Below are 26,666 nucleotides of genomic sequence, written 5' to 3'. Positions count from 1 at the left end.
TTTTATAATTTATAGATTTATTACTTAATTAATGGCTTTCATGGTTTTAAGCCCAATTAAGAACAATTTTTTTTTTTATTATTATTATTAACGTGGATGTTCGGGTCAGCTTGCGCACGCATCGACTAACCCCACGGGCCTTGAAGTTAATGACTATGTAAGCCTCTAGTGGCCCTAAGGTTTGTGGAACTCGAACTGGTGACCTCTAGAGAACAAACTCAGAGCCTGACCAATTGATCTACACCTCTTAGGGTTCAATCAAGAACAATCTTGTTTCCTTATGACATTGCTTTTTATCAGCCCATCAGCTTAAATTTTTGTTTTCTAATTGACATTGAATAAACCTAACATCAATCTTGAATTTTTATTAAGATAATATTTTTTTAATATTAAGACGAAAACATGTTATATTGACTCGAGTTTCGTGACTTAATCTACCAAACCTATGACCCGGATCATGGACTTCATTGAGTTTAACAACTTCGTTATTTAAAACTATTTTTTACTTGATAATATAATAACAAAAATAGACACTCGGATAATTAAACACTAACCAAATAACATGATGTTTATTTGAGATTGTGATAACCTCATTCAAACAAAACCAAAACAAATTATGATAACTAATTCAAAATTAATAAAATATTGAAGGATAAAATTGGAAGAAAACAAATTGGAAAGGTAAAATTAAAAACAAATAAAAAGGTTTGAAAAGAAAAAATGAGATGCTTCACTTTTTATATGAACAATGAAGCACCACAAGAAGAAGGATAGCCTGGCACACCCTATGAATCTATCCACGACCTGGTAAGATGCTAGTGGCACGTGCAACGACACACCAACCATAATAGCTCTTTCATGCGTGTATTAGCCATGCACCGCCACTGATTTTCTTCTTTCCAGCAGGTTTTTGCCGTTGTTTCAGCCCATCCCAATCATCTTTGGTCGCCTTAAAAGATCTATTTTGAACCCCAAACCTCTCTTGAATAATTATCTTGCTTTATTATTGATTTTGGTGTGTTTTGTTATGAGATTTTAAGATTATGCAATGTTTATTAGAATGATTTTGTGTTGGGATGATGTTGGCCAAGTCTTTTAATCTTGCATACTCATTCTTAGACTTGATTTTAGCCTTGTGCATGTGCATATGTTTATTACTTAATGTAATTTTATGCATGCAAAATTAGGACTCTTACTTGTTTATAATGTATTTGGTGGGAAATTAATCTTGTTTTATTTTCATCCATTTTATTTGTAATTACATTATCCTTATCATCCAAAACATAAAAATATTTCATTACCATCAAATATGTATATTGACAAGTCTCTCAAATATTGAAAAAAACAAGAAAAAAAAATATTTTTGCATGTTTTGATTTTTCATCTTGGTTAGCATTTTTTCAAAAGAAGGAAGTAAAAATTTTGTTGCATGAATTTTAGGGTTTTTTCAATAAGTTTATAAAAACCATTAAGATTTGGCCCACATTAAAAGGCTCATTGAGCCAACATTCCCAAAATCTTTAAAAACTCATCTTGGTTTTCTAAAAACCCATTTCAAAAATATTTTGCTATTGACTTTTGATATTTAAGGTAAATGGACTTAATATAGGTCGTTGTTGTATATTAAAAGGATTAACACTTAAACAATAAAATTTCTAGTCTAATATTTATCGGTAACAAAATTGAAAGTATTAAATTTTCAGTCTAATATTCATCGGTAAAAAAATTAGAAGTATTAGATTTTTAGTCTAATATTCACTTATAACAAATCAGAAGAATTAAAAAGATTTTCAGTCTAATATTCACCAATTACATCCAAGTATGAATCAAGAGTATTAAGTCTTCATTCATCAAATATTACGAGTGAAACCCTAGTGTCAAAGGATATGTGAACCTTATCGAGACACATTCCAGGAGCCTTTCTTAAGATTTGAGCTAGGTTCAATGAGCCCAACATAGACCAACGAATCATTCACTAACATAACTTGATCGACAATTAGTCACATGTTATAATTAAGAGTGACCAATCTTAGAATTTTCAATTCACCAAGTGTTATCGAAAGGTAATAACCGAGAGTGGTGAAAATAAATCAGACTTTAGAATAACTGGGTTTAAACCAACAATCAAAGTTTAAATCATTGCAGTAAACCTATTATCATCTTGTATATATACTAGTGGTAGATTAGGCACAACAAATTATTAAGAATAAAATATACTATAAGCAATGTAGACTAGTGAGATATGATATTTTAAGATGATAGCATCTTATCTTCAGCATAACTAGTTCTTTACCATAAATTTTGGTTGACCAAATAGAGTTTTCTAGTGACTATAATATCAGGTGACAATTTCTTTTCAAAACGTTAAGACCTTTGTCCCTTTTAAACAAAAAAAAAAACCTTTTTTTTATAAGAAAGAGGACGGATCATTATGATGTCGAGTGCAACACTCCATTTATACAATCTTAATGTATGAAAACTGAAATTTATGAAAATAAGGCCCAAAACAAGCTTAAATTTATGAAAACTGAAATCTTAAGCATCTGGATGGCCCAAATGAAGAATTGGCTACCACCTCAACATCAGAAGAAAATAACAAACATGGGTTTACTATAGCAACCAAACTAAAGCCTTGTAAGTAGCTGGCATTCACTAGGGCCTGTACTTCTTGTTTGTAGAACTATTTTTTTTTCTCTTAATGACTATGAATTTGGTTTGCATTTTAGATAAATACAATTTCTTTCCTGTTCGATATCGTGGGGTTATTTTTTTATTCAATTATTATTTTTTCTTAATGATTTAAATATAGAGTGAAAATATATTTATTCACGAAAAATTAGGTCTTTTTTATTTATGTGTTTTCTTTATTTGACATAAACATGACTTTTTGATCATTATTATGATTTTTTAATACGAATTAAAAGAAAATAGAATAGCAATTAGTAAGAATTCAAATAATTTAAATTTATGAGAATATTTTTTTCTTTAGACAACCCTTTTTTTTATTCATTCATTTCTTTTAATTTTAATTAACAATTCTTTTTCATCATAAGTTTAGTATTTTTTATATAAAGATTTTATCATGAAAATGCATGATTGCACGGTAGTTCTACCTATAAAAAAGATTACTAGATACTTGACTGCCCAATATATTTCATCGTGCGTTAAATATTTTTTTCCCAATAAAAAAGTTGTATACATAGGCTTTTTTTGACATATTTTTGTAGTTAAAAAAATTCTAAGTAAAAATCAAAATGTTTATGCATACATATAATTAAATAAATTGAGAATTATATGTATTAATAAATGATAACTAAAAATAAATTTGAAAAAATCGAGAGACAGATATAGATTAAGATATTTAATCTCGTAAGACGAGACATTTAACCGATTATATTTGATAATTTTTTTATTTAGTCAAATGATAATAGAAATAGACACACACATTAAATTGATTGAATAAAATAAAAGAGAAAAAAATAATATGTAAGGCTACATATATTAGAAATATTATCTGGAAATAAATATTTTTTTATTTTAAAAATAAAGTTCATCTATACAAAATATTAAAAAAATTATAGATGAATCATAAAAACTTCTTTAAAAATTAAATGCATACAAAATAACTAAAAAATAATTGTCATTTAAAAAAGTTCTCTAAACAAAATAAAAGAGATAATGAGTATTAATCTAAATATAAATAAGAAAATAATTTTGAAAAAAAAATATATAAAAAATATTAATAAAAAATATTTTTTTAAAAGAAAAAATCAGGCATTGTTGGACATGCCTAACCCATTTCATTAGGATCTATGTAGATGGACCCTTTGTTTTTGTTTTTGTTTTCACATTTGCACCTTAATTGTTTTGAAAATAAAAGAGTTAGATGATGGATCATCTATATTGCCCAATTTTAGCCACTATAGTAGTAAAACAAGCAGGGCTTATAATTTTTTCTACCTAAAAAATGAATTTCAATTTTTATTTTCCAAAAACACCTAAGAAACATCATAGGTAACTTGATAAACCTATCATGGCCTCAAAAAAGTAAAAAACCATCCCAAAACCTGAAATCAATCCAAAACAAAAAAATCTTATTAAGATTAGATCTGTTTTTCTCGTCAATTTCAATGTAAAAAAACCCCCTAATCCGTTTGAAAAATAACACTTGACACCAATTTCAACTGTTTTGGGAGCCGAAATCCGTGCCAACATAAATTTTCTCTCTTTGGCACGGGATTCCAGCAACTTTCTCTCACATCTCTTACACCAGGGGCAAAAAAATAAGGAAAATAAAGTTTGAGACTGAAATTGATTTTTCTTTTTAATTTGAAAACTAAAAGGACCCAATATCTATATAATTTGTAAAGTCTATGGACTATAATAAATATTTTGCCCAAACTTTTTAAAGCCACCTATACGCTATATGGTTTTACTTTGGTCCCTTGTCTTTTAATAACACTCTCTCCCAACAAATCGACAAATAATTTGGTCCTATAAGAGCCAAATAAAAAAAAAGGTATGAAAAAAATGGTATTACAAACAGCCCGTCCACATTGTCATGTGAGGGGATTCATAATGCATTTTGCACAACGAATCCTCAACGCGTTTTACTTTTTTTTAATTAATTAGGGACGTTAAGAGCTATACATAGCTTTGTGATTAATGAGTGATTCAACTCAATAAAGGTTTGTAGACCTCTCATTCGATTGATATACGAATGGCATAGAGAAAGAAAATTAGTAATTTTCAATTAAAAAATAAAAGTTAGTGTCTCAATTATTCTTAATAAAAGAATAAATAATTCAAGTTAAATATATAATTATTTATAAAGTATTTGATAATATTAACATAAAAAATTCTTAGGTTATTCAAAAACTATGCATGATTGGATATATTTTTAAATATTATTTTAATTATTTTATTTAGAGATAGTTTTACTATAAAGTTTTAAAAAATTAAATGGAAGAAGAAAAGAAAAATAAAGGTCCATCCAAAAAACGCTAGGCATGCATAAGCGTAAAAGGATAAGTATGCATCTTTGGCCAAAATAAAAAAGTCTAGGCGCTTGCAAGCCTAGAAGGCTAGGTTCATGTTCACCCTCACACTTCTAGTTTTGTTTTCTTTTTAAATATTGGAACATATTGTCCATCTTATATAATTGTTTTTAAATAACATGGACAACAAGTCATCCATCAAGGCAAATGACTTTTGTTGACTAGTTCATTTTTTAATAACCTTCTATAATTGAAAAGGTAGGGTTGAACTGTTTAGACTTTTAAAATTTATTTTTTAACTTATTTTTATAAAAACAAAATACCCTAAAAATATCATGAAAACCTTAATAACATCATTTTAATCCTTTAAATACCCTTTGATTACCCTAAAAAATAAAACTGAATAAAAAACTTATGAACCCCAATCTATTTTTTTGACTTGTTTAAAGCACAAAACAACAATCATTGAACCCCTTTCTATAAGACGAACTCAGTCACATCAAAATTAGTTTTTTTTTTATTGCTAAAATGTGGCCAGTCAAAATCTTTCTCTTTTATTTATCTTTTTGGGTGACTTTTTTCTCTCATTTATCAAAACCTAAAGACTAAAATATAATAACAATTAATTTTAAGTACTAAAACATAAAAATATAAAAATTTAGGAACCAAATTAAAAAAAAAAACTTAAAGGACCAAAATAACATTTTTCATGCACTATTAGCTTAACATTGTCTCTAAGTGTAATGAAACGGTAAATTACTGAGCTTTTTAATTATATTATATAATTATATAAAAGAAAAATTTCCATAATCACCTTATTGTTTAGTCGTTTTTATATTTATTATCATTGTTTTTAAAAATTATAATTTAAATTATTGGTGAGTGTAAAATAAACTAAATTATAAAATGATTTAATATGTAAACTGAAGCGTATGTATAACAAAGTTTAGAATATAAATTATATTTTTTAAAAAATATAAAAAGCAAGTGTAAACTACTAAACTATAAAAAAGATTATAAGTTCAGATTAAAGATTATATAAATCCAAAATAAATATCTAACAAGTTAATTGAAAAACCGACTAAGAATGGAGGAAGGAGGAAATAGGAAACAATACTCTTTTACATTGTAGGTGATGAGATTTCTATCATGATTTTATAAATTCTTATCTCACTTCTTAACCAATGAGTCGTAATTACAGGTTTTAATTCATAAAAAAATCAATAATTGTAATTGTTCAACTAATACATCCAAACAAATTATTTTGAAAATACAAAATTTATCTTCTAATTTAAGAATATTAGCATAATATTCATATAGAATTCAAAAATCATAGAAATTTTTATATATTTACATAACCTGATTTGAAGTTCAAGTTGAGGTAACCAAACAAAAAACAAAACTCATAAATCCTTACCTTAAAATCCTCCTGAATTTTTTTTTTTTTAGTTTAATGTGGGTGTCCAGGCCAGCTTGTGCGCACCTCAACTAATCCCACGAGCCCTGAAGTTAACGACCATGTAAGCTTTCAGTGGTCATCATATAAGTAACCACAAGACTCGAATCTAAGACTACAGAGAAAGCAAACCTTTTAGTTTCAAACTCTTACCACTGAACTACGGTTAAATCCTCTGGATTTTAATTACACAAGTAAGGCTAGGATTTTCATTTTGATATACGTAAGCTTACAACTTCTTCAATCGCCAGGAACATGTATAGCTGATGTGAATCCGTACTTTCCATAACGTAATCCTCCTCCAACAACACGACACGATCTGTTGCGGAAGTCGTAAGTCATAACTTAACCATTGCGTACTTTCATATATTAATAACCCATCAATTGACTTAGTAAACGAGAATCAGTAAACAATTTTATCATAATGTTTTTATGTGGTAGTAGATGGACATATATATATATATATATGGGACCTTGAGATCGATGAAATTAGAAGAAAAAGTCTTTGTTTATGAAGTCAATTAATAATAAGAAAGGAAATAACTATACTTGTTTTCTGATTAGACCAATGTGAAATCCAGCCACATGTACAATAATTTTATAATTTTAAAGATAAAAAACTATAACAAATAGTTTAGTGTAGTGTTGAAGCGCATAGAATGTAAACAAAAAAGAATACAGAATAAATTATTGTCAAGATTATATTATTTGTGTTTAGGCTTTATTATTATGTAAATAAATTGCTTGCAATTAGTCTGTTAAGATCCCAACAACACCAACTAAATTAATCGCACTACTAGTCAAAATCTATAAGCCAAACAAACAAACTCAAGCCTACACCTAAGACCCTCCTAGTGCTCAAGCCGAGCAAGCATGCGTATGTAGTTTAAGCTCAAAATCCATTTTTTATAGGTTCTTTTTCCTATCAAAAGTTTTAGTGCTTTACGAGCTTGTTTTTAACTTTTTAACTTTTCACTAAATACATTACAGGAAAATCTTGTATTCTTTTAATATAGAATAAAAGTTTTAGGTTTCACAAAAAAAAACATGTCAACCAAAGATTTTTTTATATCACTTTCTCATTTACTCATAATTTATTTTAATTATATTCATATTCTATGTTAAAGAAATTTTCTTAGAGAATAATTTCTAATAAGGTTTAACCATAAAAGTGAGTAGATATCACTTTTAATTTGGTATCAAATATGCCCACTAATCATTTTTTTAAACAAATTTCTAACAATCCCTCACATGATAAAAATTGTCTGACCAATATTCAAATACTTGAAGACTTATATAGAGATAATGATTTAATGGATCACTATTTCAGGATAAATAATTCTTAACTTTGAACCTTTATTAGTAATATACTATTAAATTTACTCGACTATTTAATGAACACAATATCTTAAACTATTCAACATTTTATGTAAATTTAGATAATAATACTCATATAATTCTCTGTCTAAATATTTTTCTTTGGTTCTCACTGTTGAATTAATTTTGATCTTGAACAATTCCTAGATTCATAGGTGCTTTAGAAAATTCAACATTTTATAAATTCTCAATGAAACAATCATGTTTCTCACTCATATAAATGATTATTTATTAGAAGTATTTTGTTATACCTTACTTGGTATATAAATAGATAAAAACTACAAAGAGCACAACTCATCCTTTATCAAGCTATAACTAACACCTTTTCCATCATAGAAATATGCATGAAATGATAATTTCTTAGTGCTATTTAGAATATTACATAACTAAGTTTTTCCTTTGAATCTAGATCTTGAGATCTCTAGTCAACAAATTAAGGTTATTATAATTATATTCTTTTATCTTTAAAAGCTTTCGGCCTATTTCCCTCAATGAATTATAAATAAGTTTTCTCGACAAATCTTTAGTTAGCAGATCTACAATATTTTTCTTTGACTTTATATAGTCAATGGAAATAATAATATTCAATAACAAGTGTTTAACAATAGTATTTCTACAACATATATGTCTGGACTTACAATTATACATGTTATTTTGTGTCATTATTATTGTTGATTGAATTTTTCTTTTCTTCGACCAATATTGATCCATTGGTTAAAATAAAATATGAGAAGAATAGGTCCCCAAAGACTTGTTTTAGATCAAGAAGTTCATTTTGCCTTCAAGTGGCTTTTGTAAGGGAGTTTCTGTCTCTATTGATTATTGGTCTAGACGGGCACATAGGACTTGCTCATCGACTTAACTGAATGAATCCTTGGTGCTAGAAGAATTATTCATCTCAAGGCTTTATCTAACCCCTTTTGATGAGTGGATTTATCAATGTGAGGTAAACCTATAGGTGTAGATACTTTAACATAAAGGGTTTTTTCATAGATAGGTTAGTACTCATTCAAGGGTAATTCTCTGCTCGAAATGAATGCCTTTTTTTTTATTCGAGGGTAATTCTCTGCCCGGAATGAATGCCTTTTTTTTTCTTCTGTAGAGTGAAATAAAAGAAGTCTAAATTAGTTTAGACTTACAATTCTTTCGAGAAGAGATTTTCCTATTGAGTTGACATTTTTGTGTTTCTATACAAAAATTACAAGCATTGATCTTGAGATCTCTAGCCTTAGAGCAGCTTCAATGTTCATTTTCTAACAAGTACATTAAAAACTCAGTACCAACCAATTTTTTTCCCCTTTTACTCCTACTTGGCTCAACTTCATCATCTTTCAATTTATGATTACTATTTGAGCTAGTTTCAATTTATTTTGTTTCCCTCTTACTCCTAAAAAATATTGACAATCATTTAGTCCTTATATTTTAGATATCTTTTTCATATATATTGCAGGGAGATCTCAGCGAGCTAATTAGAATTGATAGGGATAAAACTAGGAAAAAAAGTTACCACCTAACTCTATGATAACTAGAAAACCCTAACTAGTCTTTAAAGGTTCTAAGTAAGAGACTAATTATATAATAGAAAAAAATAATAATTACCATAAAATATTATTTCTAAAGTAAGCTACTTCGCATTTGTTTTTAATTAAAAAATACTTTTATCATGCTTATATGCTTATAATTTATCTAAACTATATGTGTTTATAGTAGAAGACTACTAAAACCTAAGATAATGATTTAAGACATGGGTTTAGCAGTAAAACTTAACCTTAACTATTAAAATACGAGCATTTAACCTAAGAGGATGGTAATGTTAGTTAGACTTTGGTCTATTTTATTTAATGATACTAAAAAAAAAAAAACTTGAAGCCCACAACGCACACACATACTCATTCAGGTGATCGATGTTGTTTTAGCTCAAATTCAATCTTAAAAAAAAAGGTATATAACCTGGTATAGAAAAACAAGTAAATAAACATCCACACATATTCAACATTAAGATTTAATAAACAATAAATATAGCCGTTTAAATTATACTTACAAGTCAAAGTCCAAAATAATATATACAAAACTTCTATTACACATTTCAACCAACATATCCATGTTCACACACACACACACACACACAATTGAAAAAAAACTGAAAAAAAAAGTAACAATTTTTTTTTTTGAATCTACAAAGAAATTTTCGCAAGAAAATGGATTGCCTCGCATCTTTATGCGACGCAAATCCCATCACAGTATCTAGTTATGGAAATTCCATGGCTAATTAGGTCTTGTCCCGGAAGCTACAAGGAATATTCAAGACCTACTCTGCTGGGCAATTTGAAGATTTCTTGGCACTCGGTCTCGTAACAAAAACAACATTTTAATCAAGAGTTGCACCTCAAATTCATCAACGTCAAAATCCGAAGTAATTTATCTCTCTGTAGTGGCTTGTGCTGCAAATTGAAATGCGTTGTTCTGTTCTTGACTGCCATGAAAACTGTTTGTCGTGAACGTCACGCTCCTGTTATAATCTACTAGTCAATTCATCTAGATAAAAAAATAAGTCCATATTGTTGATTTTTGAGATTTTATAATTTTTTATCCAACGAATAGATATGCAAACAAATATAATAATAAACAAAGACTAGTAAAGTAATCTAGATTGGAACAAGTAAAATAGAATTAATCCTAAGACAATTTTTTTTTTAATGGAACGATCAACTTTCAAATCTGAAACTCATAATTGAAAATTTCATATGCAAAAAATTAAAAAAGGTTGGACATCACGTAGGTGAAGATTACTATAACTTAGTTTGATTTAAAAAAGGATTTAAAATAAAATTATGAAACTCATCTTTTACTCAGAATATTTTTAAATATTATTAAATCAATTTATTATGTTTTTTAGACCTTTTCAAGGTAAAAAAAAAAACCAATTTTTATCTTTTTTTATCATATAAAATTATTTGACAGAAAAATTGATCATTTTAATGGTCAAAATCATTTCCGACCAAAACTTTATCTACATTGAAATTCAGCAATCCCTTCTCAATCCACCACCAAAACAGGATCGAAAAAAACATAAAATTTGATAATAAAATTGAATTTTTAAATATTAAAGGGACCAATTAACCTAAAAGCTAAAAAATTAAGGAACTAAAATGAATTTTTCAAAACAATTCAAAGCCACCATCTATTTTATCTTTATTTTCACTTAAGTTTTTTTTATCTTTTAGTTTAACACTTTCTTTTAAAAATATATATAATTGGATACTAATTTAGGTTTAAAATGACTCAATTTTACTGGATATAAATTCAATGATAAAATTAAGGGCTTTTTAAAAATTCACTATTAAATTCCACATTGATATACGAGAGTATAAACAATAAAATAACTACGGTAAAACCAATATCTCTTTTATATAATAATAATATAACTTAATAACTCTCTGCCAAGATTGAGGACGTAATACAATACGTAATACATAAAAACAAACAAGCTAGCTAGCGATGAATTCCACCCATTTTGGTCTTTGCTTTTGTCCAAAAAACATTAAAAAAAAACAGACGATGTGTTCTTCTATCTACAAGAAACGAAAAGAGCATCCACAATTGGTCAGTCAATTTGCTAGCCTATGTATATACACGCGCACTCTGAGTCCATTCCACTGCTAAACTCATCACTTCATTTTTTTCAGTATGGAAAGTTGGTTCCTTATTCTTGTCTCCATTTCCGTCTCTCTCTTCTTGAAAACTATCTTCAACAATTTCTTAACCTCTAAAAACCTACCTCCAGGTCCCCTATCCTTTCCTTTCATCGGCCACTTACTATGGCTCCGCATGTCCGCCTTCAAGATGGAGCCAATCCTTCGATCCCTCCATGCCAAGTTTGGCCCCATGGTTACCCTCCGTATTGGCACTCGCCCTGCTATCTTCGTTGCAGATCGCACCCTTGCTCATGAGGCTTTAATACATGGCGGCGCAGTTTTTGCGGACCGCCCACCAGCTGTTGCTACGCGAAATTTTTTAACTAGTAATCAGCATAATATTAGTTCTTCCTTTTACGGTTCAACATGGCGACTTCTGCGGCGTAACCTCACAGCAGAAATCCTCCACCCATCGCGTGTGAAATCTTACACTCATGCACGCAACTGGGTTCTGCAAATCCTCCAGAATCGCTTCGAATCTCAAGCGAAAGCCGGTCGTCCTATTTGTGTAATGGAACATTTTCAATATGCCATGTTTTGTCTACTAGTACTGATGTGTTTTGGAGACAAGCTTGATGAAAATCAGATTAAAAAAATTATGGAAGTTCAGCGACAAATGATTGTGAATTTCGGTAGGTTCAACATACTCAATTTCTGGCCAGGAGTGACAAAGATCGTGTTGCGCAACCGTTGGAGGGAGCTGTTTTGCCTTCGAAAATGCCAAGAAGATGTTTTGATTCCATTGATAAGAGCAGGAAAGAAGGCCAAGGAAGACAGGGTAAACAAAAGTAAAGAGGACAAGAAAGACAATGAAGATGAGTATGTTTTGTGCTATGTTGACACCATACTGGCTTTGGAGCTTCCGGAAGAGAAAAGAAAGCTCAATGAAGAGGAAATGGTCAGCCTGTGCTCAGAGTTTCTTAACGGAGGAACAGATACTACTTCAACAGCGTTGCAATGGATCATGGCAAATCTAGTTAAGTACCCGCAAATCCAAGAGAAGCTATTCATGGAGATTAAAGGGGTTGTGCAAGATGGTGAAGAGAATATAAAAGAAGAGGAATTGCAAAAGATGCCATATCTAAAAGCAATAATTCTAGAAGGGTTAAGGAGGCACCCGCCAGCCCATTTCGTGTTGCCACATGCGGTGACTGAAGATGCAGCGCTGGGTAAATATGTGGTACCAAAAGATGGAACTATAAATTTTATGGTGGCTGAGATGGGGTGGAATCCGAAGGTGTGGGAGGATCCTATGGCATTCAAGCCTGAAAGGTTTCTAAGTAGTGGAGGGGAAACATTTGATATAACAGGAAGTAGAGAGATAAAGATGATGCCATTTGGAGCTGGGAGGAGAATATGTCCTGCTTATGGTCTAGCAATGCTTCATTTGGAGTACTTTGTAGCTAATTTGATTTGGAGATTTGAGTGGAAAGCTGTGGATGGAGATGATGTTGATTTGTCTGAGAAAGAAGAATTCACAGTAGTGATGAAAAATCCATTACAGGCTCAAATATGCCCACGGTTGAAATAAATGATCAGGTTTTTTATTATTATTATTATTATAAAAGATAAGGTTGATTTTGTTTTGTTGGACGATAGCACTTCATGTAACTCTACTAGATTATCAAGTCGGATGCTCCTATGTTTGTGTGATATTTCTCCTCTTGTTTAAATCTGATTCCATTATATCAATATTCTATTGGATGCTAATTACCACCATAATTATTTTTGTTTATGTTATTCTTTCTTTGTAAATGTTTATTCGTTTTTCCTCAGGGTTGCAGTAGCTAGGAAATTAATGGATCCCTCGTTTCTGGCAAACTTGAAGCATTATTCTTCCTTTAAAAGTAGAATTATGGGTCACCCAGAAATCTTGAGTTCAACATGCTTCAACAAGGGCTTGTTCTAATGTAAATAACGATAGCACATACAATCTAAGAACAGGTTCTATTCATTATGTGAATATGGGTAGGTTTTCTACCTGGTCTCAAAAGGATCTCATATCTACCTAGTGATGATCTTTGAGACAGTATAGGGGCATTGCAAGAAATGGTTAAAGTAGGTATACCCACCATTACCAAGCAGACACTCAGATATGAGTTGGGTGTTTTACGCATCTGAACCCTGACCAATAGTCATAGGGCAGATCGCTAGTTCCCCACCTAACCTAAAAGCTTGTGTGTTCTTTCAAAAATAAAGACATGTGATGCATGAGACAATTCTATAAAATGCATGGAAAATACATTAACAAAAATAGACCAAAAAGCAAAAACTTAAACATATCAAATACACAAAGCTTAGTCCATTATAGTCATAAACAGTATCTTTCCCAGTGAAGTCGTCATTCTGTCGCACGTCACCCGCGCGGCGTAGGTTGGCGATTTTGCATTCGTTTGCTTGATTTGTTGTTGAGATTCGCCACCTAGTATTTAATTGAGGGTTACTAGGAAACCCGGGTGTACTGGTCTTGTCAGAGATTCACAGGTAAGGGACTGGTTGTGGTTTGGGAAGGTATTAGCACTCCTAACGCACCCTGCCTGAGGTAAGCTGATTCGTGGCTTTGATGTGTTAAAAAAGTTTCAAAAATTTTATCTTTTCATCGGATATTAGAAATACAACTTACGTGTTAGTTCATAATTCTTGATCGTGAGAAAATCAAAATATTAAATTCTTCTTTATTCTTTGCGATTTTATCATAAAAAAACATTCATAAAAACTATAACATTCATAAAACAAATACAAATACAAATACAAACACACACATTCACTTTTACTATATTTTTTTTCGTTTTTCTTTCTTTTTTTTGTTTTTTACATCCATACTACAAATTATAAAAATTCAAAAAACAATAAATAAAAATTACATTAAATAATTTAAAATTTATAAAATAGAGCCCAAAAAATTCAGGAACAGTTTTGGGATGCATTCTGGGTCCGCCAGAACACTAGTGGCGCGTTGCTAACCCAAGCGCCGCTTCAAGAAAACTAAGAAACCAGGGGTGTCTGGAGCGGCTTCCTCCCCTCTTCACTTTTCTACCGGCGGTGAGAATCCCTGTCACCTGTAAAAGGATAAAACACACACAAGCCAGTTGATTTTATTTCTTCATTTTTACATATCTGCTTTTGGTTCCCTTTTCTTTTCCTTCGTAGACGGTTCTGCTGTAAAGGAGATCCTTTACTTTGGTGGCCATGATCTGCTGTGAACGAAACCTCCATGGTGGCAGATCTGGCAGCGATAAGGTGTGATGGATGAGAGGGGGTGGCGGTGCTGGGGTCGGAGTAACGGGTGTCGCCGCTGTGTTCGGGTTGTTACTGGAGGCTCTGATCCGGTCTTGGCAAGCTGGCCGGCTGGCAATGAAGGAGATCGCATGTTGCTGTGTGGCTTGGTAGAGGCCGGCGTTGATGGTCTTCCTTCTTGTTGGTGGTAATGGTGGTTGGCCTTGCTAAAGGGAAGGCTTCGATGCTGAAGGTTGAAGACGAGAGGCAATGCGGGAAGGAGATGAGGACACCTCTCTGTAAGGTTGAATTAACAGTTGTTTCAGGGTTGGTCTAGTGAGGTGGAGAGTCGTCTAGGGGAGGGAAGATGGGGACGGTTGTTGTGGAGAGGAAGAGTGGTGCCTGCCTCTTGGTTGGGAGATGCCAAAATGGTAGAGGGGGGAGGAGAAAGGGAGAGCTGAAATGGCAGGGGGGGTTAGGTGTTGTTGGGTCTGTAGGCGTTAGAGGTACAGCTTGAGGAGGAGAAAATAAAGGTGGCATGTTTAGAACATGGAGGGACGGCGTCTGTGGCTGGTCAGGAGAGGGGGAGCGGCCGGCTGGTTTGTGTTCTTTCTTTTTGGCCAAGTGGGGAGGGCGGCCGGTTTTGCTTGAAAAAGATATGTTTAGGGTTAGGGTTTTGTTTGTATTGCCTCCTAAATGTGCAAAATTGTCTCCCCTCTTGTGTATGTGTTGGAAACCCCTATTTATAGGGAAAAAAATGGCTAGGTTTCCAAACTTTGTCCCTCAACTTCTTTCTTTTTTTTTTTTGTAAATTTGATTCTTCTTATTTTTTTTAGATTTTTCTTATAAACATCGACTATAATGAGGAAAATCAGTGATTTTAAAAATAACGCGTTAAAATCGAACGCGTTCTAAAGATATTTGAAAATTTAAATTCTTTTGAGACAATGCTGAAAATGCTAAAAATGATGCAAATATATTTAAAAAAACGTATTTTTTGGATTTTTGTTTTTTTTTGTTATTTTTGGATTTTTCGAAAATTTTATCAAAAAGATGGGTCAAAAATTGGGTAACAACAGATGCCCTCTCTTTACAATGCTTACGAAGCAAAACTCCTCAATGTTTTGCATAGTAAGCTTTATAAAGAAAACTTGTCTTCTTGTCTTCGTAACTTGCTGAATATCTACTCATCTAAAGGCCTTACTTTTTTTTCTCTTTTTTTGGTTTCTTTCTCCTCTCTCTCTCTCTTCTCTCTTTTTTTCATTAACCTAAGATCCCATCTGGCGACCTCTTTTAACCAAAACCAAAGAATATGTGTAGCTTGGCCAACCTGAAATCCCATCTGGCGATTCCCTTTAACCAAAGCCATCTGAGATCCCATCTAGCGACCTCCTTTAACCAAAACCAAAGAATGTGTGTAGCTCGGCCAACCTGAAATCCCATCTAGTGATTCCCTTTAACCAAAGCTACCTGAGATCCTTTCTGGCAACCTCTTTTAACCAAAACCAAAGAATATGTATACCTCGGGCAACCTGAAATCCCATCTGGCGATTCCCTTTAACCAAAGCCACTTGAGATCCCATCTGGTGACCTCCTTTAACCAAAACCAAAGAATGTGTGTAGCTCAGCCAACCTGAAATCCCATCTAGTGATTCCCTTTAACCAAAGCTACTTGAGATCCCTTCTGGTAACCTCTTTTAACCAAAATCAAAGAATGTGTGTAGCTTGGGCAACCTGAAATCCCATTTGGCGATTTCCTTTAACCAAAGCAACCTGAAATCCCATCTGGCGACCTCCTTTAACCAAAACCAAAAAATGTGTGTAACTCGGCCAACCTGAAATCCCATTTGGTGATTCCCTTTAACCAAAGCTACCTAAGATCCCTTCTAACGACCTCCTTTAACCAAAACTAAAGAAAATGTGTAAAAAATGGTCTCGTTGTAATGAGTGATCTACCCAGGTGGAAAGAATGTGAAAAGCGGTCTCTTTGTAATGGGTGATCTACCCAAATAAAAAAAATATGAAGTGTGGTCTCATTGTAATGAGTGACCTACCCAGATGAAAAGAATGTGAAGTGTGGTCTCATTATAATGGGTGACATATCCAAGTGTGAAAAGAATAGGACTTACCTGGCGAAGTCCTGAAGGGATGACATGAGAAGAGCTGGAAAACTTAGTGCTACTTGATAATTCCCGATCGTAGGGTTTGAAAACTTGAGGTTTCCCGATTGCAAGGTTGATCTTTTCATTTCTTTAAGATTTTCCTAATGGTAGGGTTCATCTCATCTTCTTTTTATTCCATGATCAAAACCAATTCTTTGTTATCATCAACGCAATGCTTCTTTCTTTTTCCACAATTTTGCTGGATCGCATTGAGGATTTTTCCTGTAATAATTCAAAAACAATTGTGTAATGTTTTGAGGTTAGATGACATGCATGCGTTCTTACCCGATTTGGAATATAGGTCCCCCTTCTTTGATGTTCCATCGTCATAAGGTGCCTTTGTTTGCATTCCAAAGCCTTCTTTATCCTTCTGATTTACCAGCTTATCCATGTGCTAGCCATCCACTCAGCTGTAAGTGTCGTGCCTATTCTGGGTTGTCCGCGATAATTACTCCTCTCGTTGTTTATCAAGCATGAGTGTACCCCCAAGTGTGGTGTTGCTCGATTCATCTTGAATGAGCTTAACCAATCATTCATCTTCTGGATTATCCTGAGAATTGTTCTCTCATTGATTGTACGCATCGTGCCAACACCCATCAAGATTGCCAGTCAGTCATGAACTTGCCTCAAGTTGAAACATACCCTTTAAGTATATGCGATCATCAACCTTCATGGAACTGCCAAGTCATCCAGACATGCATCTCATAGCTTGTAGTAAAAAGCTCTTTGTTGTATGCTTAGTGTTCTTCTTAATGGATTCCTCTTATCTTGTTGCATCAGATTATGAAAAGAAATGTATTGGCCTCATCAATTATGTTCAATTTATCACTCATATTCATGCAGTGAAGTGTGCCTTTGAGACGATAACATCTGTCAGAAGTCATACCATATTTTATAGGGTAACCTAAGATGAGGATATGAAGATGTCATTCAAGTGCAACATTATTCCACAATCAGTCTTGGTGGTGTCCATCTTTTCAACATTCATTTACATTCGATCGTGTGTCCACATCGGTTGATAACCATGTTTAAGAGGTTATACTCAGATAAAGATGTCCTTCAAGTGCAGCACCACTCTCATTTGCTGCTAGAGTTCACTAGATCTTGACTGTCTTTGAACAATATTGCCCCCAGTGTGATCTGAATGTTCTCGTTCATTGATTATCTTTCTTTAAAACACATTGTCCCCCGTTCACCGATTCTTCATTTAATCATCTTTCTTTACCCCCCAGCTCAGCTGAATACTATTTGTTTTCCTTCTCAGAGTCCACTGTATTGCCCTAAGGTGTCTCAACTTTTCAATGAGTGTTGAGAAGAGTTGATGTCATTTTATGTCAAGGATTTCGCAGACTTAATCGATGTTCTTCTTTGTTCGACAATCTTTCTTGTTTTGGAATCAAATCTCATATTTCAAAGGTCATGTCTATTCAAGTCTAATTGTTGAAATGAAATAAGAGAGATATCAATTTTGGAAAAGATCTTTTGAAAATCAAGCTTTTTGGTCAAAGACCCAACACACGTCATTCAAAATATGTAATCCTTTAATTTGTCTTGTATTTTGAAAACAGAAATTGACCCGTTGCAAGATTAAAATGGCTTTTTTTTTCATGGTTCTTTATATTCATTTTAAACTCTGATTTTGGGTATATCTTTTGATGATCTGTGATAACGTGACCTTTTGTGAATTTCAAAAACAAGATGCTCAGGCTTTATCAAGAAAGGTTGTTTCTTTTCTTAGCATTTATTTTATCAACATACATAATAACTAGTAGCTTAATTCATGAAGTCACGACCCTTATAGAAAAGCTCTTTCACTTTTGAGAGCGTCGTCTATCGGTTCAGATTGCTTACTTGATCGAAAATGGCTTTTTAAAAGCATGTAATGTAGGCTATGATTCATGGCTATGAAAGAAAAGGAAATTCACAAGCTCCAAAAGGTGTTTGAGGGTTTCAAAGACTTAGGATCAACATCAACTATTCATCAATTCTCTTTCTCTTGTTGTCTTTGTAGAAAAAGTGACATATAACCTTGTTAACCTCAAAGATCAGACTTCTCTTAACATAAGTCATAATGCAAATCCACCTTTCCTTGATGAATTACCAATCTAATCATTATAGGCTTTATCATTGATACCAAAAGATAATGTTTGTAACTCGGTATTTTTTCTGGTATTGACTTTTGGCGTTTGCTGTCTCTTTCCTTGATTGAACTTCTTTTGCCCTTCCTAGGCTTGATAAGCGTTCTAATTCCTTTCCATTTTTTTTCATAGCTTTCTTCAAAGTTTTCTCACATGCCCTTAGTCTATGGTTTCTTTCTTTTAGCCCTCTCTTAATTGTTGGACTTTTTTTCTAAGCCTTTCTTTTATCCATTGATTATATCAGTGTCTTTAAAATATCTCTTATTTGCCCCCAGTGTGGGGTGTGATCCTAGTCATGGTTTCTTTTGAAAAGAAATATTCTATCAGGCTCAAAATGGGTTTGCAAAGGATGAATATCTTTAGAAAGTGAGGGGATATCAAAAATGGCATTTTCTCATTTCAAGCAAGGTTGGTTATAACTGATAAATTTTGACTTCATCCAGTGTAATGATTTGGACTTGTAAGAATCATGATTTGCGAGTCCATAACTACTGAATCCACTATATGTCATTATGCATACTGCTAAAATTTAGCTACATTGTGGGTGGTTCAATTTCAAGTGTAAGTTCAAAATTTGTCTGGTCACCACATATTGTTTATCTTGCCATTGTAACAAATATCGAGTCATTTCTGCAATCAAAACACTTTTAATCTTTTAGGATTGACTAGCCTTAATTTTGCATGTTAGAGTTTGATCAAAATATTTTGTCAAAATACCCTTTGAAAAAAGCATCTCTTTATTTCAAAACAACAAGAAGACAAAGGAAAGACATGTTTCGTTCAAGGATGAGATGTGACCCCAAAACAAAATGCAAAATGGCAAAAATCCACAACAAAATGATTGACAATTCAGCACCATTCTTGGATCAGCTTTTCCGGCAATATTTGTGCTTTGCCAAGCATTTTTTATTTTTTATCAATTTAAGGATGTTCTTGTGACAATATGGTTGATGACATCATCTTTCACAAACTCAACTCGCTTCTTGCTCACCATCATCCGGTCTCGATTCTTAAAATTCTTGCAACTGTTCAATTGAAATGACCAAGGAACCTACCATGATATTCACATCTCGTCTGAATTATACCACGGTGGTTGCATGAAATTTATCAAAGTCGGGGCAACAAGTCTGGAATCTAACAAATGCTGGTCAACAAACTCGGTTGGCAGAGGGATGTCAATCTTAGTAGAGACATTTGAGTAGTTGATGTTATGGCAAAACCTGACTAGGCAAAATAACTGAGGTTTCTCAATTGAGAGTCATCTTCTGATTCAACTCTCATCACTGTTCTGGAATCCATGATAGATCCTTTAATCTTTCCTCTCTTCATAGCTTGTTCAAATTTTTTTTCCAGCAATCATCACAACATCATGTCAATCTTCCAAGGTTGTTGTGGTTGTGGTTGTTTGAGGATTGTTAGAAACCTTCCACCAGTTAGGTAATCTTGGCAGTGCACAGAAACATGTAGCATCGTCATTACCAACGTATGGAATCACGCACTGTCTCTACTAGAAGAGCAATTGATGAATCTGAAACTCTTATTTCTCCTCTTCGATTCCACACTAGTGGTGCAACAAACAAGCACCAATAGAGGAAGTTCTGCTCTATTGAAGTTTCAGTCTTCTTCATGTTTTTCAGTCTAGGCATGTCTTTTCTCTCTACTTCTGTGTTTTAATATTGACACTGGTAGGAGAAAAATTATAGATGGTCTGGAACTATTGTATTCCTTCTTGGATTCTCCACTGGCAAATCCAAAAACAGATCTCTACAAAGAGAGCTTTGCTACATTGAAGTTTAATGCAAACTCATGTTTTTTCAGATCGACATCATGTGTTACTAGACTGCAAAATAGAGTTCACACCAGATGTGGCTAAAAAGAAGGCCTCTGCTTATGACGTGAAAGGCTGACAGCTATTGGGTGCCATTGAAATATATGGAGGCAGTGAACAATTAACAGTGCAGCTGAACCAAAAAGGAGATTGTCATTTGTTGATTACTGAAGGCGTTGTTGCTGTTCATGACTGAAATAAAGGAGAGATGGTGCTACTTTAGTGTTTATGGCCCCTATTGGTGGAATGCTGAGGAGAAAAGTCAACGATGTTTTTCTTGTGTGGGACATGGACTGACAGTGCTTCCATAAGAGGCTGTACAGACATTCCCTTTCCACTCTTGAAGTTCAACACTTGTTCAAGCAGATCGAGTTTAGCTATTTCACGTTTGATGCTCTAAATTTCCTTTTGATAAAGAGTCTTATCGGCCCCCATTCTTTATTTCTCAACTTTTCTCAGTCCAGTATAGTAGACCTCTAGTGAGGGAACCTACTTTTCATCCCGGTGCATGCATGACAAATGTATGAGCATGTAATCTATATGATGAACTCGCCCTTCGAGGGGTGACATATGGTTGTAACTCTTGTATGATGAAACAAGAATCGTGATTCTTGCCCAAACTCTACAATGAAAATTTTCTGAGTGACGGCCATTGGGTCACCCACAAGTCTTGAGTTCAAGATGCTTCAAGAAGGGTTTGCCCTGATGCAAATAACGATAGCATATACAACCTAAGGACAGGTTCTATTCATTATGTGAACATGGGTAGGTTTTCTACCTAGTCTCAAAAGGGTCCCATATCTGTCCAGTGACGATCTTTGTAAAGACAGTATAGGGGCGTTGAAAGAAATGGTTAAAGTACGTATACCCACCATTACCAAGCAGCCACTCACATATGAGTTTGGTGTTTCACGCATCTGAACTCTGAGCAATAGTCATAGGGAAGATCGCTAGTTCCCCACCTAACCTAAAAGCTTATGTGTGCTTTCAAAAATAAAAACATGTGATGCATGAGACAATTCTACAAAATGCATGGAAAATACATTAACAAAAATAGACCAAAAAGCAAGAACTTAAACACATCAAATACACAAAGCTTAGTCCACTATAGTAAAAAACAGTACCTTTCCCAGTGAAGTCGTCATTCTGTCGCACGTCACCCGCGCGGCGTCGATTGGCGATTTTGCATTCGTTTGCTTGATTTGTTCTTGGGAGTCGCCACCTAGTATTTAATTGAGGTTTACTAGGAAACCCGGGTGTACTGGTCTTGTCAGAGATTCATGGGTAAAGGACTGGTTGTGGTTAGGGAAGGTATTGGCACCCCTAACGCACCCTACCTGAGGTATGCTGCTTCGTGGCTTTGATGTGTTAAAAAAGTTTTAAAAATTTTGTCTGTTCATCAGATATTAGAAATACGACTTACATGTAAGTTCATAATTTTTTACCGTGAGCAAATCAAAATATTAAATTCTTCTTTATTCTTTGCGATTTTATCATAAAAAAACATTCATAAAAAAAATAACATCTATAAAACAAATACAAGCACACACATTCACTTTTACTATATTTTTTTCCTTTTTTCTTTCTTTTTTCTTTTTTTACATCCACACTACAAATTATAAAAATTCAAAAAAAACTAAATAAAAATTACATTAAACAATTTAAATTTACAAAATGGAGCCCAAAAAATTCAGGAACAGTTCTGGGATGCATTCTGGGTCCGCTGGAACAGTAGTGGCACGTTGCTCCACGCACCACCGCCATAACCCACGCTTCGCCGCAAGAAAACCTAAGAAACCAGGGGTGTCTGGAGTAGCTTCCTCCCCTCTTCACTTTTCTGTCAGCGGTGAGGATCCCTGTCACCTGCAAAAGGAGAAAACACATACAAGCCAGTTGATTTTATTTCTTCATTTTTACAGATCTGCTTTTGGTTCCCTTTTTCTTCTCCTTCATAGATGATTCTGCTATAAAGGAGATCCTTTACTTTGGTGGCCATGATTTGTTGTGAACGAGGGTTACTCCATGGTGGCAGATCTGGAGGTGAGAAGGTGTGACGACCGAGAAGGGGTGGCGGTGCTGGGGCCGAAGCAGCGGGTGTCGCTGCTGTGTTCGGGTTATTACTGGAGGCTCTGTTTCGGTCTTGGCGAGCTGGCCGATTGGCAGTGAAGGAGATCATCTGCTGTTGTGTGGCTAGGGGGTTAGGTGTTGTTGGGTCTATGCCCGTTAGAGGTACAACTGGAGGAGGAGAAAATGAGGGTGGCCTGTTTAGAACATGAAGGGACGGCGCCTGTGGTTGGTCAGGAGAGGGGGATGATGGCTGGAGAGGGGGAGCAGCCGGCTGGTTTGTGTTCTTTCTTTTTGGCCAAGTGAGGAGGGCGGCCAGTTTTGCTTGAAAAAGATGTGTTTAGGGTTAGGGTTTTGTTTGTATTGCCTTCCAAAAGTGCAAAATTGTCCCCCCTTGTGTATGCGTTGGAAATATCTATTTATAGGAAAAAATGTTGCTAGGTTTCCAAACTTGGTGCCTCAACTTCTTTCTCTTTTTTTGTAAATTTGATTCTTCTTATTTTTTTGGATTTTTCTTATCAACATCGACTCGAATGAGGAAAATCGGTGATTTTAAAAATAATGTGTTAAAAGTCGAACACATTCCAAAGATCTTTGAAAATTTAAATTCTTTTGAGACGATGCTGAAAATGCCAAAAACGATGCAAATATATTAAAAAACTTAGTTTTTGGATTTTGTTGTTTTTCATTATTTTTGGATTTTTTGAAAATTTTATCAAAAAGGTGGGTCAAAAATTGGGTAACAACAATTATTATCGAAGAAAACCCACGTGGGGACATGTGATACTTGGGCTCCTGCCTGGGGGTTGGGCACACCCCCTGCGCACACGTGGTGCTTGGGCTATGCCTCAGTGTTGGACACATCCAGCGCACACATAGTGCTTGGGCTCTTGCCTCGGTGCCGGGCACACCCTACGCACACATGGCGCTTGGGCTCCTGCTTGTGGGTTGGGCACTCCCCAGCCCACACGTGGCGCTTGGGCTGTGTTGGTTTGGGGACAAGTGGTGCTTAAGTCATGTCTCCGGACGCAAGGGGAATGGGTCGAGCATCAAGACCCATAATCAATGGGTCTAGCATAAGGACCCAATTCTATTGGGTCATTCATTAAAACTCAATGTTCATGGGTTCTCGAATTCTAAATATTATTATTTAATTTAGAAATATTATTATTTTTATTATAATTAATATTATTAATAAAATAATTAATAAATTTGAAAGAAAATATTATTATTTATGTTATAAATTTTTATGGTATTTTTTATAAAAATAAAAAGTGAGCCCGCGGTGTAGTATTATTAAAAATATTCAACAATTCTAATTATTAATATAATAATATTATAATTTGCATTGTCAATATTATTATTTTTCTTAGAATACAAAGTATTCATCTCGAAGATATTATTATTCTTGTTCTAATATTGTTATTTTTATAATAATTCAAGGTTTTAATATAAAAAATATTATTATTTATGTTCTAAATATTATTAGAATTAAAAAATAGTATTATTTGTGTTATTAATATTATTATTTTTACTATAATCAAAAGTATTAATATTAAAAATATTATTTTTTGTGTTATAAATATTATTTTTTTTATAATAATCAATATTATTAGTAAAATAATTACTAAATTAGAAAACAATTATTCTTAATATTGAAACCAACCAAAGATTTTATTTGAAAGGTAAAATTAAAAATTATTATTAGTATTATTATTATCATCATTAATAAATTTTAAAAAATTGTTATTATTATCGAAGAAAAACCACGTGGGGACACGTGGCGCTTGGGCTCCTGTCTGGAGGCTGGGCACACCCCCTGCACACACGTGGCGCTTGGCCTTTGTCTCAGTGCTGGGCACATCCCAGCGCACACGTGGCGCTTGGGCTCCTGCCTCAGTGCTGGGCATACCCTGCTCACACGTGGCGATTGGGCTCCTGCCTGTGGGTTTAGCACTCCCTAACGCACACGTGATGCTTGAGCTGCATTGGGTTGGGGACAAGTAACGCTTGGGTCATGGCTCCGGACTCAAGAGAAATGGGTCGAGTCTTAGGACCCATGATCAATGGGTCTAGCGTATGGACCCAATTCTATTGGGTCCTTCATCAAGACTCAATGTTCATGGATTCTAGGATTCTAAATATTATTATTTATTAATATTATTATTTTTGCTATAATCAAAAGTATTAATATTAAAAATATTAATTTTTTGTTTTATAAATATTATTATTTTTATAATAATCAATATTATTAGAAAAATAATTACTAAATTAAAAAAAATTTATTCTTAATATTGAAAACAACCAAAGATTTGATTTGAAATGTAAAATTAAAAATTACTATTAGTAGTATTATCATTATCATTAATAAAAAAAATTTAAAAAAATTTACTATCGAAGAACAACCACGTGGGGACGTGTGGCGCTTGACTCCTGCTTAGGGGTTGGGCACACCCCCTGCGCACACGTGGCACTTAGGATATGTCGTAGTGCTGGGCGTATCCTAACGCACATGTAGCGCTTAGGCTCGTGCCTCGGTTGTGACCACACCCCTGCGCACACGTGGTGCTGAGCTATTGCCTTAGTGCTGGGCACACCCCCTGCGCACACGTGGCGCTTGGGCTGTCTGTCTGGGGGCTAGGCATACCCCCAGCACACATGTGGCGCTTGGGCACGCCAAGACCCAACTATTATTGGGTCTCGCATGCTGTAAAACCCAAAATAGCCTTGGGTCATTGGTTGTGCATGACCCAAATAGCATTGGATCCTGTTATCGTCTGGACCTAATTTATTTATGAAAATAAAAGGTAAATCCACAGCGTATTGCGTGTCATTTTACTAGTAATTTTCTATAAGTGAATTTGTCTTTTTCTCTAATGACAAGATATGCAAACAAATATAATAACTAACAAAGACAGTAAAGTAATCTAGATTGGAACAAGTAAAATGGAATTAATCTTAAGACGAATTTTTTTTTTAATGAAACGATCAACTTTGAAATCTGAAACTCTTAATTGAAAATTTCATGTGCAAAATTAAAAATGGGTGGACGCACGTAGGTGAAGATTACTATAGCTTAGTTTGATTTGAAAAAGGATTAAAAAAAGAATTCTGAACCTCAATTTTTATCTATAATACCTAGAAAACATCCTTAAAATATTATTAAATTAATTCATAGCCTCCAAAAACATAAAAAAATCACTTCAAAATCCATAATCAATCCGAAATAAAAAAAAAATTATGAGATCAGATATGTTTTTTTAGACGCTTTCAAGGTAGAAAAAAGAAAACACTAATTTTTAACTCCCCTCATCATATGGAACCATTTAACATAAAAATTAACCATTTTAGTGGCCAAAATCATTCCCAAGAAATTTTCTCTACATTGGAATTCAGCAATCCCCTCCTTTTCCACCACAAAAAAAAAAAAATATTAAGTTTGGTATAAAAATTTAAATTTTTAAAAATTAGAGGGACCACTACCTAAAAGCTAAAAAAAAATAGGAGAACAAAATGAATTTTTCAAAAAAATTCAAAGGCACCACCAATTTTATTGTCATTTTTATTTAAGTCTTTTATCTTTCAATTTAACTTTTTCTCCTAAACAAACCTGTAATTGAACGCTAATTTGGAGTCATTATAAAAATTCAGGGATTAAATTAAGAGCTTTTTAAAAATTCACTATTAGATTCCACATTTATACGTGAGAGTATAAATAATAAAATAGCTACTG

At 33.4% G+C, this 26,666-nt stretch overlaps 1 protein-coding gene across 10 annotated transcripts in view; it reads left to right on the top strand.

Moving 5' to 3' along the window:
* Positions 1–11,378: 11,378 nt before the first annotated feature.
* The window catches only part of LOC18110169 (cytochrome P450 89A2), a 32,169-nt gene continuing 16,881 nt past the window's right edge, over positions 11,379–26,666 (top strand). For 3 of the 10 annotated variants that reach the window (XM_052454570.1, XM_052454569.1, XM_052454568.1), the window contains exon 1: positions 11,380–13,098. In XM_052454570.1, the coding sequence (XP_052310530.1) occupies positions 11,518–13,056 (1,539 nt within the window). In that variant the 5' untranslated portion in view covers positions 11,380–11,517 and the 3' untranslated portion in view covers positions 13,057–13,098. Of the gene's footprint in view, positions 13,099–26,666 lie in introns of all 10 variants that reach the window. The other 7 variants (XM_052454573.1, XM_024592652.2, XM_052454575.1 and 4 more) reach the window with 4 other exon arrangements.

Source organism: Populus trichocarpa, chromosome 7, assembly GCF_000002775.5.
Source record: "Populus trichocarpa isolate Nisqually-1 chromosome 7, P.trichocarpa_v4.1, whole genome shotgun sequence".
NCBI lineage: Eukaryota > Viridiplantae > Streptophyta > Magnoliopsida > Malpighiales > Salicaceae > Populus > Populus trichocarpa.
The sequence above is the reverse complement of the archived record's forward strand: the minus strand, read 5'-3'. Positions and strand labels throughout refer to the sequence as shown.